The sequence below is a fragment of the Anser brachyrhynchus genome (assembly GCF_964034855.1).
Source record: "Anser brachyrhynchus genome assembly, contig: SCAFFOLD_354, whole genome shotgun sequence".
Lineage (NCBI taxonomy): Eukaryota > Metazoa > Chordata > Aves > Anseriformes > Anatidae > Anser > Anser brachyrhynchus.
In genome coordinates, this window is record NW_027664118.1 from 61261 (window position 1) to 76595 (window position 15335).

Genomic DNA, 15335 nt, shown 5'->3' on the forward strand with positions numbered 1-15335 from the left:
GAACCTCCCCCCGGGGTCCCCGACGCCGTCACCAGTGCCGGGAGGCGGCCGGGAGACACCGGGAGTGCCGAGAAAGACAGTTGGGGTGCCGAGGAGTCCTCCAAGGCCGGCACCGTTGGGTTGAGGTCTACTGGAGGCTCTTCCTCCATCTTTAATGGCGTTGGCAATGCCGAAGAGTCCTCCAACGCCATCAATGTTGGGTTGAGGTCTACTGCAGGCTCTTCTTCCATCTTTAATGGTGTCGGTGACACCAAAATGTCTTCCGATGCCATCACCGTTGAGTTGAGGTCTACTGGAGGCTCTTCCTCCATCTTTAATGGCACTGGCAACACCGAAGAGTCCTACAACGCCATCAACATTGAGTTGAGGTCTACTGGAGGCTCTTCTTCCATCTTTAATAGCGTTGGTGACACCAAAATGTCTTCCGACGCCGTCACCGGTGAGTTTTGGAGGCTCTTCTTCCATCTTTAACGCTGTTGGCGACGCCGAAGAGTCCTCCAACGCCATCAACGTTGGGTTGAGGTCTACTGGAGGCTCTTCCTCTATCTTGAATGGCGTTGGTGATGCCGAAGAGTCCTCCAACACCGTCACTGTTGAGTTGTGGTCTACTGGAGGCTCTTCTTCCATCTGTAATGGCATTGGTGACACCGAAGATTCCTCCAATGCCGTCATCGTTGGGTTTTGGTGTTTTGGAGCCTCTTCCTCCATCTTTAACGCTGTCGGTGACGCTGAAGAGTCCTCCAACGCCGTCACCGTTGAGTTGAGGTCTACTGGAGGCTCTTCTTCCATCTTTAACGGCGTTGGCAATGCCAAAGAGTCCTCCAACGCCGTCATCGTTGGGTTTTGGTGTTTTGGAGCCTCTTCCTCCATCTTTAACGCTGTCGGTGACGCTGAAGAGTCCTCCAACGCCGTCACCGTTGAGTTGAGGTCTACTGGAGGCTCTTCTTCCATCTTTAATGGCATTGGCAACGCCGAAGAGTCCTCCAATGCTGGCACTGTTGAGTTGAGGTCTACTGGAGGCTCTTCCTCCATCTTTAACGGTGTCAGCAACACCAAAACGTCCTCCAACGCTGTCACCGTTGGGTTCTGGTGTTTTGGAGGCTCTTCATCTTGAAGGGCGTTGGTGATGCCGAAGAGTCCTCCAACGCCGTCACCGTTGAGTTGAGGTCTACTGGAGGCTCTTCCTCCATCTTTAACGGTGTCGGCAACACCAAAACGTCCTCCAACGCTGTCACCGTTGGGTTCTGGTGTTTTGGAGGCTCTTCATCTTGAAGGGCGTTGGTGATGCCGAAGAGTCCTCCAACGCCGTCACCGTTGAGTTGAGGTCTACTGGAGGCTCTTCCTCCATCTTTAACGGTGTCGGCGACACCAAAATGTCCTCCAACGCTGTCACCGTTGGGTTCTGGTGTTTTGGAGGCTCTTCATCTTGAACGGCGTTGGTGATGCTGAAGAGTCCTCCAACGCCGTCACCGTTGAGTTGAGGTCTTCTGGAGACTCTTCTTCCATCCTTAATGGCACTGGTGATGCCGAAGAGTCCTCCAACACCGTCACCGGTGAGTTTTGGTGTTCTGGAGGCTCTTCCTCCATCTTTAACGCCATTGATGACGCCGAAGAGTCCTCCAACGCCATCACCGTTGGGTTCTGGTGTTTTGGAGGCTCTTCATCTTGAATGGCACTGGTGACACCGAAGAGTCCTCCAACGCCGTCACCGTTGGGTTTTGGTCTTCTGGAGGCTCTTCCTCCATCTTTAACGCCGTCGGCGTTGCCAAAGAGTCCTCCAACGTCATCACCGTTGGATTCTGGTGTTTTGGAGGCTCTTCCTCCATCTTGAATGGCATTGATGACGCTGAAGAGTCCTCCAACACCGTCACCATTGAGTTGAGGTCTACTGGAGCCTCTTCCCCCATCTTTAACAGTGTTGGTGACACCAAAATGTCTTCTGACGCCATCACCGTTGGGTTGAGGTCTTCTGGAGGCTCTTCCTCCATCTTTAACGGTGTCGGCGACACCAAAACGTCCTCCAACGCTGTCACCGTTGGGTTTTGGTGTTTTGGAGGCTCCTCCTCCATCTTGAATGGCATTGATGACGCCGAAGAGCCCTCCAACGCCATCACCGTTGAGTTGAGGTCTACTGGAGGCTCTTCCCCCATCTTTAACGCCGTCGGTGATGCCGAAGAGTCCTCCAATGCCGCCACCGTCGAGTTGAAGTCTACTGGAGGCTCTTCCTCCATCTTTAACGCCGTCGGTGATGCCGAAGAGTCCTCCAACGCCATCACCGTTGAGTTGAGGTCTACTGGAGGCTCTTCCCCCACCTTTAATGCCGCCGGTGACGCCAACCCCTCCTCGCTGGTGCCGTCCGCGGCCGGCCGCAGCCGCTGGCGGCCGAGCAGCTGCCGGCGCAGGCGGCCAGAACCTTGCCGGCCCGCGCCGCGCCGCCGCCGCCACCGCTCGCCGTGGCTCCGCCGGTGGTTCTTCAAGGCCATCAAGTTGCCGAAAGCCTTGGGGCAGGCGCCGCAGCGGAACGAGCCCGTGGCGTGGCTCTGCCGGTGGTTCACCAGGCTGCCGGCGTGCTTGTAGCTCCGGCCGCACTCCTCGCAGCGGTAGGGCCGCGCCGCTGCCTTCGTCCCGCCGCCCTCGTCCTCCTCGGCGCCGGGAGCCGCCGGCGCCGCCCCGGCTTTGCAGCGCGGGCGGTTGCGGAGGTGGTTGCGGTAGGCGGCCACGCTGGCGTAGCGCCGCGAGCAGACGGCGCAGGGGAAGACGCCGGTTTGGTGGGTCTGCCGGTGGTTGACCAGGCTGCCGCCGTGCCGGTAGGTCTTGCCGCAGACGCTGCAGGCGTACGGCCTCCTCTCGGCCTCTTCTTCCTCCTCTTCCTCCTCCTCCTCTTCCTCGCGCCGGTGCTCCCGCAGGCTCTCCATGTCGCCGAAGGGCTGCCCGCACCGCCCGCAGATGTGCCACGCCGCCCGCTCCTCCGGCGCCGCCGCTTCGCCGTGCTCCTCGCCGTGGTGCCGCGCCAAATCGGCCTCGCCGGCGAAGGCCCCGCCGCAGACGGCGCAGAGGAAGGCCACCTCCTCTTCCTCCTCCTCCTCCTCTTCCTCCTCTTCTTCCGCCGGCCACCGGTGACGCCCAAAATGCTCCCGGAGCGCCGCCAACGCGCCGAACTCCTCGGGACACAACGAACACTGGAAGATCCCGACCGGCGCCGCTGTCGTCTCCGCCGCTGCCGCCGCCGCCGCCGCCCGGTGCCGGTGCCCGCGGAGGTGCCCCTTGAGCGCCCCCAAGTTGGCGAACCTCTTGGCGCAGAACCCGCAGCCGAAATCGCCCGTTTGGTGCGTCCGCTTGTGGTTGATCAAGCTCCCCGAGTGGCGGTAGGTCTTGCCGCACGCCTCGCACCGGTAAGAGCGTTCGGCGACGCCGGGGCGCGGCGGCGGTGCCGGCGCCGCCGTCGGCATCGCCCCCCGGTGAACGCGGAGGTGGGCGCGCAAGGCCGCGGCGTCGCCGCAAAGTTTGGGGCACGCCGGGCAGGCGAAGGCGCCGGGAGCGCGCCGGCGGTCGGCCGAGGGGAGGCGGGCGCCGGGGGGGGAGGGCCCCGAAGGAGCCCCCCGGGGAGGAAGAGGAGGAGGAGGAGGAAGGCGAGCGCCGACGGCGGCCATCTTAGGGCGATGGCGGCGATGGCGGCAATCCCAATCTCACAGCGGGGGGGGGGCGCCGTTAGGAGGAGGGCTGGAAGGGAAAGGGTTAAATTTTTGAGGGGGGTGGGGGCGGGGGGTGGAAGGGAAAGGGTTAAATTTTTTCGGGGGGGGGTTGGGGTTCGGGGGGGGGGGGGGAAAGGGGGGCCCTAAAAGGGGGGTGGAGGGGGGGGGGTGGATTTGGGTTCCTCTCCTAATTAATGGGGTGACCCTAAAAGGCGGGGGGGGGGGGAGGAGCTCGGGACCCCCCCCTAATTGGGGTTTTGGGGTGAAGGACCCCCGGGACCCCCCCCAAATTAATAGGGTGACCCTAAAAGGGGGGTGAGAGGGGGGGGAAAGGAGCTCGGGACCCCCCCCTAATTGGGGTTTTGGGGTGAAGGACCCTCGGGACCCCCCCCCAAATTAATAGGAACCCCCCCTTAAATTGGGTTTTGGGGTGAAGGACCCCCAGGACCCCCCCCCCAAATTAATAGGGTGACCCTAAAAGGGGTTGGGGTGGGGAGGAGCTTGGGACCCCCCCCCAAATTAATAGGGTGACCCCAAAAGGGGGTTGGGGTGGGGGGAGGAGCTTGGGACCCCCCCCCCAAATTAATAGGGTGACCCTAAAAGGGGAGTTGGGGGGGTGAGGACCCTCGGGACCCCCCCCCCCCAAATCAACAGAGACCCCCTAAAAGTGCCTGGGGGAGGGGCAGCACCTCGGGACACCCCCCCCCCCAAACTTTGGACCCCCCCCCAATTTAGGAACCCCCCCAAATCCCCCCCAGGACCTCGTAGGGGGGGGGGGGGTCCCCAACCCCCCCCCCCTCCCCCCTTTAACCCCGCCCCCTTTTCTCCTTATAAGGAAATCTGGGGGCCCCTCCCCCCCTTCCTTTACCCCCCCTCCCCCCCTTTTTTTTTTACCCCCCCCATTTTTTTTTGCCCCCCCCCCCCCTTCACCTCCTTTTGTTGCAGCGAGACCGGAAGTGGGGCCCCCCTCGGCCCCGCCCCTTCCTCCCAACAAGCCCCGCCCCCTCCCGCCGGAAGCCCCGCCCCCTGCTCCTCCCCCTCCCCCCCCCCCAGGTCCTAGCGCCCGCCGCGCCGCGCCCGGAGCGGAGCCCCCCCAGGTAAGGGGACCCCCCCCCACCCAAAAACCCTTTTTTTGGGGGGGGGGGGGCCACCGCGGACCCCCCCCCTTCCCGTGGTGCACCGCGCCCCCCCCCCCCCCGCATTGCACGGCCCTTCCCGTGGTGCTTTGCGGCCCCCCCCCTTCTTGCAGCCCACCCCCCCCAATTCCATCCCCCCCCCCCTTATTGCAGCCCCCCCCCTCCTTCCCTGACCCCCCCCCCCTTTTTACGCCCCCCTCCCCCCCTTTTTCAGCCCCCCCCCCCTTCACCACCCCCCCCCCCGGCATTGCCCCCCCCTTCCCGTGGTGCATTGCGGCCCCCCCCCTGCATCGCAGCCCCCCCCCCTTTAATTGCGACCCCCCCCCTTAATTTGCCACCCCCCCTTAATTTGCGACCCCCCCTTAATTTGCCACCCCCCCTTAATTTGCGACCCCCCCTTAATTTGCGACCCCCCCCTTTAATTGCGACCCCCCCTTTAATTGCGACCCCCCCTTTAATTGCGACCCCCCCTTAATTTGCGACCCCCCCCCTTAATTTGCTGCCCCCCCCCCCCCCAAATTACGACCCCCACCCCCCCACAATCCCCCCCCCCCCGTGGTATATCGCCCCCCCCCCTCCTCGCCCCCCTTCCCATAATGCATTGCGCGCCCCCCCCCCTCGCACGCCCCCCCTTCCCACAATGCATTGCAGCCCCTCCCCATCCGGCCGCCGCCATCTTTTGTGCCCACGGGGGGGGGGGAGGGGCACAAAGGGGGGGGGGGAGGACCCCCACCCTAATTTTTTGGGGGTGGGGGCGGGGCTGGAGGTGACCCCTCCCCCTACCAGCACCCATGGGTGCAGAATCGGGGGGTGGCCCCCCCCACCCACCCACCGCCGTGGTTTCTCCGCAGGGGGCCATGGAGGAGCGGCAGGAGGGGCCGGGTGGGGACGTCGGCGGTGGCACCCGTGGGGGCCACCAAGATGGCACCCGCGGGGACGTCGGCGGTGGCACCCGAGGGGTCGGCGGCGGTGGCACCCGTGGGGACCTCCGTGACGGCACCCGGGGGGACCACCAAGATGGCGCCTGTGGGGACATCGGTGGTGGCACCCGTGGGGACGCCCATGGTGGCACCCATGGGGACCTCGGTGACACCCATGAAGACCTCGGCGGTGGCACCCGTCGGGAACTCGGCGGTGATGCCCGTGGGGGCCACCGAGATGCCACCCGTGGGGACCTCCGTGATGGCACCCACGGGGACCTCGACAATGGCACCCAAGGGACCCTCAACGATGGCACCCAAGGGACCTTCAATGATGGCACCCACGGGGACCTCAACGATGGCACCCAAGGGGACCTCGACGATGGCACCCAAGGGACCTTCAACGATGGCACCCATGGGGACGTCAACGATGGCACCCACGAAGACCACCAAGGTGTCACCCACGGGGACCTCAACGATGACACCCATGGGGACCTCAACGATGACACCCATGGGGACCTCGATGACACCCACGGGGACCTCGATGACACCCACGAAGACCTCAACGATGTCACCCATGGGGACCTCAACGATGTCACCCACGGGCACCAAAACGTCACCCCCGAAGGCCACCAAGACGTCACCCAAGGCCCCCCCCCCCGATGTCACCCGTGCCCGCGACGCCCCCCGCCTCGACCCCGCTGAAGACCCCCGGCGCGACACCCACGGGACGCCCCCAGGTGACACCCGCGGGGACGTCCCCGCCCCCCCGGCGCCCGCCGCGAAGCCGGGGCGCCGCTTCCGGTGTCCCGCCCGCGCCGAGACCTTCCCCGGCGCCACCGGTGCCACCACCAGGTCCAGGAGTGCCACCGCCAGGGCCGGAGGTGCCACCGCGGTGACGGAGGAACCCATGGGTGCCACCACCAGGTCCCGAGGTGCCGCCGCCACCAGGTCCCGCGGTGCCACCGCCACCGGGTCTGGAGGTGCCACCACCAGGTCCAGAGGTGCCGCCGCCGCCAGGTCCCGGGCCGCCACGGCCACCGCGGCGTCCGAAGCGTCCCCAGATGCCACCACCGCCACCTCCGGAGGTGACGCCACCCCCGTGGAGGTCCCCGAAGCGCCCGGAGACGCCGGCGCCGCCATGGAGGTGGCCAAAACACCTGGAGGTGCCACCAGCAGGGCCGGAGATGCCACCACGGGGTCTCAAGGTGCCACCGCGGGGTCTCAAGGTGCCACCGCGGGGTCTCAAGGTGCCACCACCAGGTCTCGAGGTGCCACCACCAGGTCCAGAGATGCCACCGCCGCCTCCAGAGGTGCCACCGCCGCCCCCAGAGGTGCCACCGCCGCCTCCAGAGGTGCCACCACCCGGTCCCGCGGTGCCACCAAAGCGTCCGCAGATGCCACCGCCGCGACGGCCGCCTCCAGAGCCACCACCAGCGCCGCGCCGCACGCGCCCGAAGCCCCCGGAGATGCCACCAAAACCCCCGGAGATGCCTCCAAAACCCCCGGCGATGCCACCAAAACCCCCGGCGACGCCACCAAACCCCCCGGCGACGCCACCAAACCCCCCGGCGACACCACCGAAGCCCCCGGAGACGCCACCGCCGCCGCCGCCGAGCCCGCCGCCGGCGCTCCGTGCTCCTCCTGCCCTCGCCCCGCTCCCCCCTTCCCCTGCGCCGCCTGCCCCAAATCCTACGGCACCCTCTCCAAGCTGACCATCCACCAGCGCGCCCACACCGGCGAACGCCCCTTTTCCTGCCCGGATTGCCCCAAATCTTTCGCCGACCCTTCGGTTTACCGCAAGCACCGGCGGGGCCACGCCGGCCTTCGGCCTCACCGCTGCGGCGCCTGCCCCAAAGCCTACGCCGAGCGCAAGGACCTCCGCAACCACCAGCGCAGCCACACGGGCGAGCGGCCCTTCCTGTGCGCCGAGTGCGGCAAGAGCTTCGGCCGCTCGTCCTCGCTCGCCTGCCACCAGCGCATCCACGCGCCGCGCAAGCCCTACGCCTGCGGCACCTGCGGCAAGGCCTTCACCCAGCTCTCCTCCTACCAGAGCCACCAGCGCGTCCACACCGGCGAGCGGCCCTACCTGTGCCCGCAGTGCGGCCGGATGTTCTCCGACCCCTCCAGCTACCGGCGGCACCAGCGGGCCCACCAAGGCGTCAAGCCCTACGGCTGCGGCGAGTGCGGCAAGGCCTTCCGGCAACCGGCCGACCTGGCCGTGCACCGGCGGACCCACACGGGCGAGCGGCCCTGGCGCTGCGGCGAGTGCGGCAAAGCCTTCGTGGCCTCCTGGGACCTCAAGCGGCACCGCCTGACCCACACGGGCGAGCGGCCCTGGCGCTGCGGCGAGTGCGGCAAAGGCTTCGGCGAGCGGGCGGCGCTGGGCAAGCACCGGCGGACGCACTCGGGCGAGCGGCCCTACGCCTGCGGGCGCTGCGGGAAGGGCTTCGGCGGCGCCTCGGGGCTGCGCAAGCACGAGAGGACGCACGGCAAGCGGGAGGGGGACGAGGGCCACAAGGTGGCCGCCGGGCCGGGCTGCGGGGCGGCGGCTACCGGAGTTCAAGGTCTGGCCACCGGCGTGGCTGCTGGAGTTGGACGGAACGTGGCCGCCGGTGTTGGCCACGATATGGGGGCTCAGCCGGGCCACAATATGGCTACCGTCGGCCACGACATGGCCGCCGGCGTTGGCCACGATCTCGGTGCTCAACCAGGCCACAATATGGCCACCGTTGGCCACAACATGGCCACCGGACTCGGGGCCAACATGGCCACCGGACTCGGGCCCAACATGGCCGCTGGACTTGCCCACAACATGGCCACCGCACCGGGACGCATCATGGCCGCCGCCTCCGATCGCGACATGGCCGTCGTCACGCCGGGTCACGACATGGCCGCCGCCGGGGGACCCATGGACTGCGGTGGCCTCAACATGGCCGCCGCCTTTGGCGCTCCCAACATGGCCGCCCCCATGGGGGGCCCCAACATGGCCGCCCCCAGCGTGGCCACACCCAATATGGCTGCTGCCATGGGAGGCCCCAACGTGGCCATCCTCGGGGCGGGCCCCAAAATGGCCGCCCCCATGGGGGGGCCCAATATGGCCGCCCCCAACATGGCCGCCCCCAACATGGCCGCCTCAAATATGGCCACACCCAATATGGCCGTCCCTAACATGGCCACGCCCAACATGGTTGCCTCTAATATGGCCACGCCCAGCGTGGCCACACCCAATATGGCCGCTCCCAATGTGGCCACGCCCAGCATGGCCGCCCCCAACTTGGCCACGCCCAACATGGCTGCCGCCAACGTGGCCACGCCCAACATGGCTGCCTCCGACGTGGCCACGCCCACCGTGGCCGCCTCCAATATGGCCGCCCCCAGCGCGGCCACACCCAACATGGCGGCCCCGGGGGCGTGTCCCGCAGGCCCCGCCCCCCCGGAGCCCCGCCCCTTCGCCTGCCCGCTCTGCCCCAAGCGCTTCGGGGCGCGGGCGGGGCTGCGCAAGCACCAGCGACGTCACGGCCCCGCCCCCTCCCCGCAGGCCCCGCCCCCTGCCCGGGGGGCGGAGCCTCAGCCAGGCCCCGCCCCCTGACGTGGGGGGGGCGTGAGGGCACCTCCAAGGAGGGGCGGGGCCTCCGGAGCCCCTCCTTATTTGGGGGGAGGGGTGTGGTTTGGGGGCGGGGCTTGCCGAGGCCACGCCCCCCGGTGTTTATTGCAAATAAAGTGGCTGAGTCGGCGCCGGCGCCTCCTGACTTGGGGGGGGGGGGGACACAGGGGGACAGCGCCTCGGGGACACGGGGGGGGGCTGGGACACCGCCCCAAGGGACCCACGTGTACTGGTGCCACGACCCCCGGGGACCAAGGTGCCACCACCCCGAGGTCCCCACGTGTCCTGGTGCCACCACCCCCAAGTGACCCAAGTGTCCTGGTGCCACCACCCCGAGGTGACCAAGGTGCCACCACCCCGAGGACCCCACGTGCCCTCGTGCCACCACCCCCGGGGACCAAGGTGCCACCACCCTGAGGTCCCCATGTGTCCTGGTGCCACCACCCCAAGGACCTCACGTGTCCTCGTGCCACCGCCCCCGGGGACCAAGGTGCCACCACCCCAAGGACCCCATGTGTCCTGGCGCCACCACCCCGAGGTGCCACCACCCTGAGGTGCCACCACCCCTGGGGACCCAAGTGCTCCCACGGTGACCCACGTGTCCCAGTGCCACCACCCCAAGTGACCAAGGTGCCACCACCCCAAGGACCCCACGTGTCCTGGTGCCACCACCCCTGGGGACCAAGGTGTCCAGATGCCACCCCCCCAGGGTCCCCAAGTGTCCAGGTGCCACCACCCCAAGTGACCAAGGTGCCACCACCCCAGGGTCCCCACGTGTCCTGGTGCCACCAACCCCGGGGACCAAGGTGCCACCACCCCGAGGACCCCACATGTCCCGGTGCCACCACCCCAAGTGACCAAGGTGCCACCACCCTGAGGTCCCCACGTGTCCTGGTGCCACCACCCCAAGTGACCACCCCAAAGGACCCAAATGTCCTGGCGCCACGCCCCCGGGGTCCCCACATGTCTTGGTGTCACCACCCCAAGTGACCAAGGTGCCACCACCCCAAGGGACCACCCCAAGGAACCCACGTGTCCTGGTGCCACCACCCTTGGGGACCAAGGTGTCCAGATGCTACCCCCCCGGGGTCCCCAAGTGTCCAGGTGCCACCACCCCAAGTGACCAAGGTGCCACCACCCCGGGGTCCCCACGCGTCCTGGTGCCACCACCCCGAGGTCCCCACACGTCTTGGTGCCACCACCCCCAGGTGACCAAGGTGCCACCACCCTGAGGTCCCCACGTGTCCTGGTGCCACCACCCTTGGGGACCAAGGTGTCCAGATGCCACCACCCCAAGGGACCCAAGTGACCAAGGTGCCACCACCCCTGGGTCCCCACGTGTCTTGATGCCACCACCCCGAGGTCCCCACGTGTCCTGGTGCCACCACCCCCAGGTGACCGCGACACCCAAGGCCCCGCCCCCCCCCCCCCACGGTGTCCCCGCAGCCACTCTCCAGCTCTCGGCTCTCAGCGTCTTTATTTAAGCCCCGCCCCCCCAAACGCCTCCCAGCCAATGGCTGCGGAGCACTCCCGCGGCTCAGCCAATCGCCTGCTGCCCCGCCCTCTTCCCCCCCCAGCCAATCGCTGCGCAGGATCCGGCCCGGCTCTGGGCCGAGTGATGTCATCTGCCTCTCAGCCAATCCCGTGCCAGTATCCCCCTCCCCACCCCACCTACCTACCGCCCAATCCCGTGTCAGCCTGCCCCATTCTAACCAATCCCCTGCAAGCCCCGCCCCAGGCTCTCAACCAATCCCATCTCAGCACCACCCTAAGCCAATCCCCTGCCACACTTCCCCCGCTCTCAGCCAATCCCGTCCCTCCATCCATCCCCACCCAATCCCCACACCCAGCCGCCCCTCCCACCCACCCCTCTCAGCCAACGGCGTCGCGGGGGGGGACGCGGTCCCCGACCAATCAGGAGGTCCCGGGGTGAGGCTCCGCCCCCCCGCCCCCCGGCATCATTCCGGGGGCACCTTTGGGGGCTCCACCTCGGGGTGCTCCACCTCGGGGTGCTCCTTTGGGTGCCCCTCCAGGGTCTCCGGAGCTGGTGGCACCCCAAGAGCCTCCATCGTTGGGTGCTCCTCCAACATCTCCAGACCTTGGTGACCCCCAAGTCTCTCGGTCTTTGGGTGCTCTCCCAAGGTCTCCAAATCTTGACGCACCCCAAGAGTCTTCGCCTTTGGGTGCTCCTCCTCCAACGTCTCCGGCGTTGGTTGGACCTCCGTCATCTCCGAATCTTGACGTACCCCAAGGCTCTTGGTCTTTGGGTGCTCTTCCAACATCTCCAGACTTGGTTGCACCCCAACCGTCACCTTTGGGTGCTCCCCAAACATCTCCAGATCTTGATGCGCCCCAAGAGTCTTCACCGTTGGGTGCTCTTCCAACATCTCCCGTCCTTGGTGACCCCCAAGTCTCTCGGTCTTTGGGTGCTCTTCCAACATCTCCAGACCTTGACGCACCCCAAAACTCTTGGTCTGCGGGTGCTCCTCTATCTCTAAACCTTGGTGCACCCCAAGTCTTTCGGTCTTTGGGTGCTCCTCCACCGTCTCCTGTCCTTGACACACCCCAAAAGTCTTCACCTTTGGGTGCTCCTCCATCTCCAGACCTGGTTGGACCTCCATCGTCATCTCCAAACCTTCATGCCCCCCAAGTCTCTTGGTCTTTGGGTGCTCTTCGAATGTCTCCAAACTTGGTTGCACCCCAAGTCTTTCAGTCTTTGGGTGCTCCTCCATCGTCTCCTGTCCTTGACGCACCCCAAAAGTCTTCACCTTTGGGTGCTCCTCCATCTCCAAATCTTGACACACCCCAAGTCTTTCAGTCTTTGGGTGCTCCTCCGACACCTCCAAATCTTGAGGAACCCCAAAAGCCTTCACCTTTGGGTGCTCCTCCATCATCTCCAGACCTGGTTGGACCTCCGTCGTCGTCCCCAAACCTTCGTGCCCCCCAAGTCTCTTGGACTTCATCTGCTCCCCAAACGCCTCCAGTCCTTGGTGCCCCGCGAGCCTCTCGTCCTTTGGGTGCTCCCCCACCGCCCCCGCACCTTGGCGCCCCCCAAACCTCTTCACCTTCATCCTCTCCCCCACCCCCTCCAAACCTGGCTCCTCCTCGGCCTCCGCCGCACCCGCCCGCACCGCCGCCGCCGCCGCCGCCGCGCCGTGCGCCTCCTCCAGGTGCACCCGCTCGTGGGTGATGAGGTTGGAGCTCTGGCTGAAGCGCCGGCCGCAGCGGGCGCAGCCGTAGGGCCTCTCGCCGGTGTGGGTGCGCCGGTGCTGCTCCAGGTGGGCGCTGCGCACGAAGGCTCGCCCGCACTCCCCGCAGCCATAGGGCTTCTCGCCGGTGTGGATGCGCTGGTGCCGCACCAAGGTGGAGCTCATGCCGAAGGCCTTGCCGCACTCGCCGCAGCGGTAGGGCCGCTCGCCGGCGTGGGTGCGCCGGTGGAGGGCCAGGTTGGAGCGCAGGGCGAAGGCCTGGCCGCACTCGGCGCAGGCGAAGGGCCGCTCCTCCCCGTGCGCCCGCTGGTGCCGCGCCAGCGCCGAGCGCAGCCCGAAGGCCCGCCCGCACTCGCCGCACCGGTGGGGCTGCAAGCCCAGGTGGAGCCGCCGGTGCTTGGCCAAGGTGGCCCCGTGGCCGAAGCGCTTGCCGCACTCGGTGCAGGCGAAGGGCTTCTCGCCGCTGTGGCTGCGCTGGTGCTGGATGAGCTCCGAGCTCTGCACGAAGCCCTTGCCGCACTCGCCGCAGCGGAAGGGCTTCTCGCCGCCGTGCGTCTTGCCGTGCTTCAGGAGGTTGGCGCGCTGGGCGAAGGCTTTGCCGCACTGGCCGCAGCGGTAGGGCCGCTCGCCGGAGTGGCTGGCTTGGTGCTGGAGGAGGTCGGAGCTGCGGTAGAAGGCCTTGCGGCACTCGCCGCAGGCGTAGGGCCGCTCGCCGGCGTGGGCGCGCTGGTGCTTGACCAGGTTGGTGCTCTGGCTGAAGGCCTTGCCGCACTCGCCGCAGGCGTAGGGCCGCTCGCCGGTGTGGGTGCGGCGGTGCTGGGCCAGGTTGGAGCTCCAGCCGAAGGCTTTGCCGCAGTCGGCGCACTTGTAGGGCCGCTCGCCGGTGTGGGTGCGGAGGTGCTGGGCCAGGTGGGAGCGTTGGGCGAAGCGCTTGCCGCACTCGCCGCAGGCGTTGGGGCGCTCGCCCGTGTGGCTCCGGCGGTGCCGTTCCAGCTTCGACCACTGCCCGAAGGCTTTGCCGCACTCGCTGCAGATGTAGGGGCGGCCGGAGGCCACCGCGGCTGCGGGGGCGGTCGGGGGCGGGTCAGCAGGATCGGGGAGGGTTATGGGGTCCGGAACACGTGGGGCCACCCCTATAGGTGTCCTATAGGGTCTTGGGGGCATGGAACCCAGCTTTTAACCCATAAATATTGGCCAAGGAGGTCCTAGACACCTCGATCCATCCTTCAAACTCATCCCATGATGTTCTATAGGGTCCTGGGGGCCTGGATCCCAACTTCTAACCCAAAAATGTTGCCCAAGGAGGTCCTAAAAGCCCTGTTCTAGACCTTAAACCCATCCCAAAATGTCCTATAGGGTCTTGGGAGCCTAGAACCCAACTTCTACCCCAAAAACGTTAGCCAAGAAGATCCTAAATGCCCCGTTCTAGACTTAAAACCCATCCCAAGATGTTCTATAGGGTCTCGGGTGCCTAGAATCCAACTTCAATCCCATAAACGTTGGCCAAGAGGATCCTAAATGCCCCGTTCCAGCCTTCAAACCCATTCCAAGATGTACTATAGGGTCTTGGGAGCCTAGAACCCAACTTCTAACCCAAAAATGTTAGCCAAGAGGATCCTAAATGCCCCGTTCTAGACTTAAAACCCATCCCAAGATGTTCTATAGGGTCTCGGGTGCCTAGAATCCAACTTCAATCCTATAAACGTTGGCCAAGAGGATCCTAAATGCCCCGTTCCTGACTTTAAACCCATCCCAAGGTGTTCTACAGGGTTTTGGGAGCCTAGAACCCAACTTTTAACCCAAAAACGTTGGCCAACGAGGTCCTAAACACCTCGATCCATTCCTCAACCCCATCCCAAGATGTTCTATAGGGTCTTGAGGGCCTGGAACCCAACTTCAATCCCAAAAATGTTGGCCAAGAGGATCCTAAATGCCCCGTTCCAGCCTTCAAACCCATTCCGAGATGTCCTATACGGTCTTGGGAGCCTAGAACCCAACTTCTAACCCAAAAACGTTAGCCAAGCGGATCCTAAATGCCGTGTTCTAGACTTAAAGCCCATCCCAAGATGTTCTATAGGGTCTCGGGTGCCTAGAAACCAACTTCTAACCCATAAATGTTGGCCAAGAAGATCCTAAATGCCACATTCCATCATTTGAACCCATACCAAGATGTCCTATAGGGTCTTGGGAGCCTAGAACCCAACTTCTAACCCAAAAACGTTGACCAAGAGGACCCTAAAAGCCTCGATCCATCCTTTGAACCCATCCGAAGATGTTCTATAGGGTCTTGGGGGCCTGGAACCCAACTTCAATCCCATAAACGTTGGCCAAGAGGATACTAAATGCCCCGTTCCAGACTTTAAACCCATCCCAAGGTGTTCTACAAGGTTTTGGGAGCCTAGAACCCAACTTTTAACCCAAAAATGTTGGCCAAGGAGGTCCTAAACACCTCGATCCATTCCTCAACCCCATCCTAAGACATCCTATAGGGTTCCGACCCCCCACAACCCCTCCTTTTTCCCACCCCCCCCGGGATATTTTGGGGTGTCCCACACATGGGGGTCCCCTGGGAGGGTTCTGGGGGTGCTGTGGGGCCACCCCACACCCATGCCCCCGAGGTTTTGGGGGGGTCTCACCTGCCGTCAGCTCCTTGGGGGCGTCCTCAGCGGCTCCGGGCACCCCACTCGGGGTGTCCATGGGGCAGTCTGGGGGGGGGGACACAGATTTAATTGGGGGGGGGGGGTTTGGGGACCCCAAAAAGGTCCAAAACA

General features: G+C 65.5%; 3 protein-coding genes across 4 annotated transcripts; 1 reads left to right on the plus strand and 2 right to left on the minus strand.

The window, feature by feature from the left end:
- Positions 1 to 1481: 1481 nt before the first annotated feature.
- LOC308186259 (uncharacterized protein) lies at positions 1482 to 4716 on the minus strand. The gene is made up of 2 exons (XM_080608390.1): positions 4623 to 4716; positions 1482 to 3720 (listed from the first exon to the last, which is right to left on the minus strand). The coding sequence occupies exon 2, from the start codon at positions 3648 to 3650 to the stop codon at positions 1629 to 1631; it is 2022 nt and encodes a 673-aa protein (XP_080464516.1). The 5' UTR covers positions 3651 to 3720; positions 4623 to 4716; the 3' UTR covers positions 1482 to 1628.
- On the plus strand, positions 4629 to 9354 carry LOC308186257 (uncharacterized protein). Its single transcript, XM_080608388.1, has 2 exons — positions 4629 to 4789; positions 5680 to 9354. The coding sequence occupies exon 2, from the start codon at positions 5750 to 5752 to the stop codon at positions 9338 to 9340; it is 3591 nt and encodes a 1196-aa protein (XP_080464514.1). The 5' UTR covers positions 4629 to 4789; positions 5680 to 5749; the 3' UTR covers positions 9341 to 9354.
- Positions 9355 to 11200: 1846 nt separating this feature from the next.
- Positions 11201 to 15321, minus strand: LOC308186266 (uncharacterized protein). 2 transcript variants are annotated; one of them, XM_080608398.1, is made up of 2 exons: positions 12196 to 15187; positions 11201 to 12090 (listed from the first exon to the last, which is right to left on the minus strand). In XM_080608398.1, the coding sequence occupies exons 1-2, from the start codon at positions 13726 to 13728 to the stop codon at positions 11314 to 11316; spliced, it is 2310 nt and encodes a 769-aa protein (XP_080464524.1). In that variant the 5' UTR covers positions 13729 to 15187; the 3' UTR covers positions 11201 to 11313. The 2 variants fall into 2 exon arrangements, with proteins under 2 accessions (XP_080464524.1, XP_080464523.1); XM_080608397.1 differs by adding an exon at positions 15201 to 15321 and having other exon boundaries at positions 11202 to 13625.
- Positions 15322 to 15335: the final 14 nt, after the last annotated feature.

Excerpts from the sequence above, each read along its gene's own strand:
- LOC308186259 (XM_080608390.1), bottom strand. The coding sequence starts at position 3,650 with ATGGCCGCCGTCGGCGCTCGCCTTCCTCCTCCTCCTCCTCTTCCTCCC.
- LOC308186266 (XM_080608397.1), bottom strand. The coding sequence starts at position 15,261 with ATGGACACCCCGAGTGGGGTGCCCGGAGCCGCTGAGGACGCCCCCAAG. Across the intron at positions 13,626-15,200 it reads CCCCAAGGAGCTGACGGCAG|CCGCGGTGGCCTCCGGCCGC; the intron begins GTGAGACCCCCC and ends CCGCCCCCGCAG.
- LOC308186257 (XM_080608388.1), top strand. The coding sequence starts at position 5,750 with ATGGCACCCGCGGGGACGTCGGCGGTGGCACCCGAGGGGTCGGCGGCG.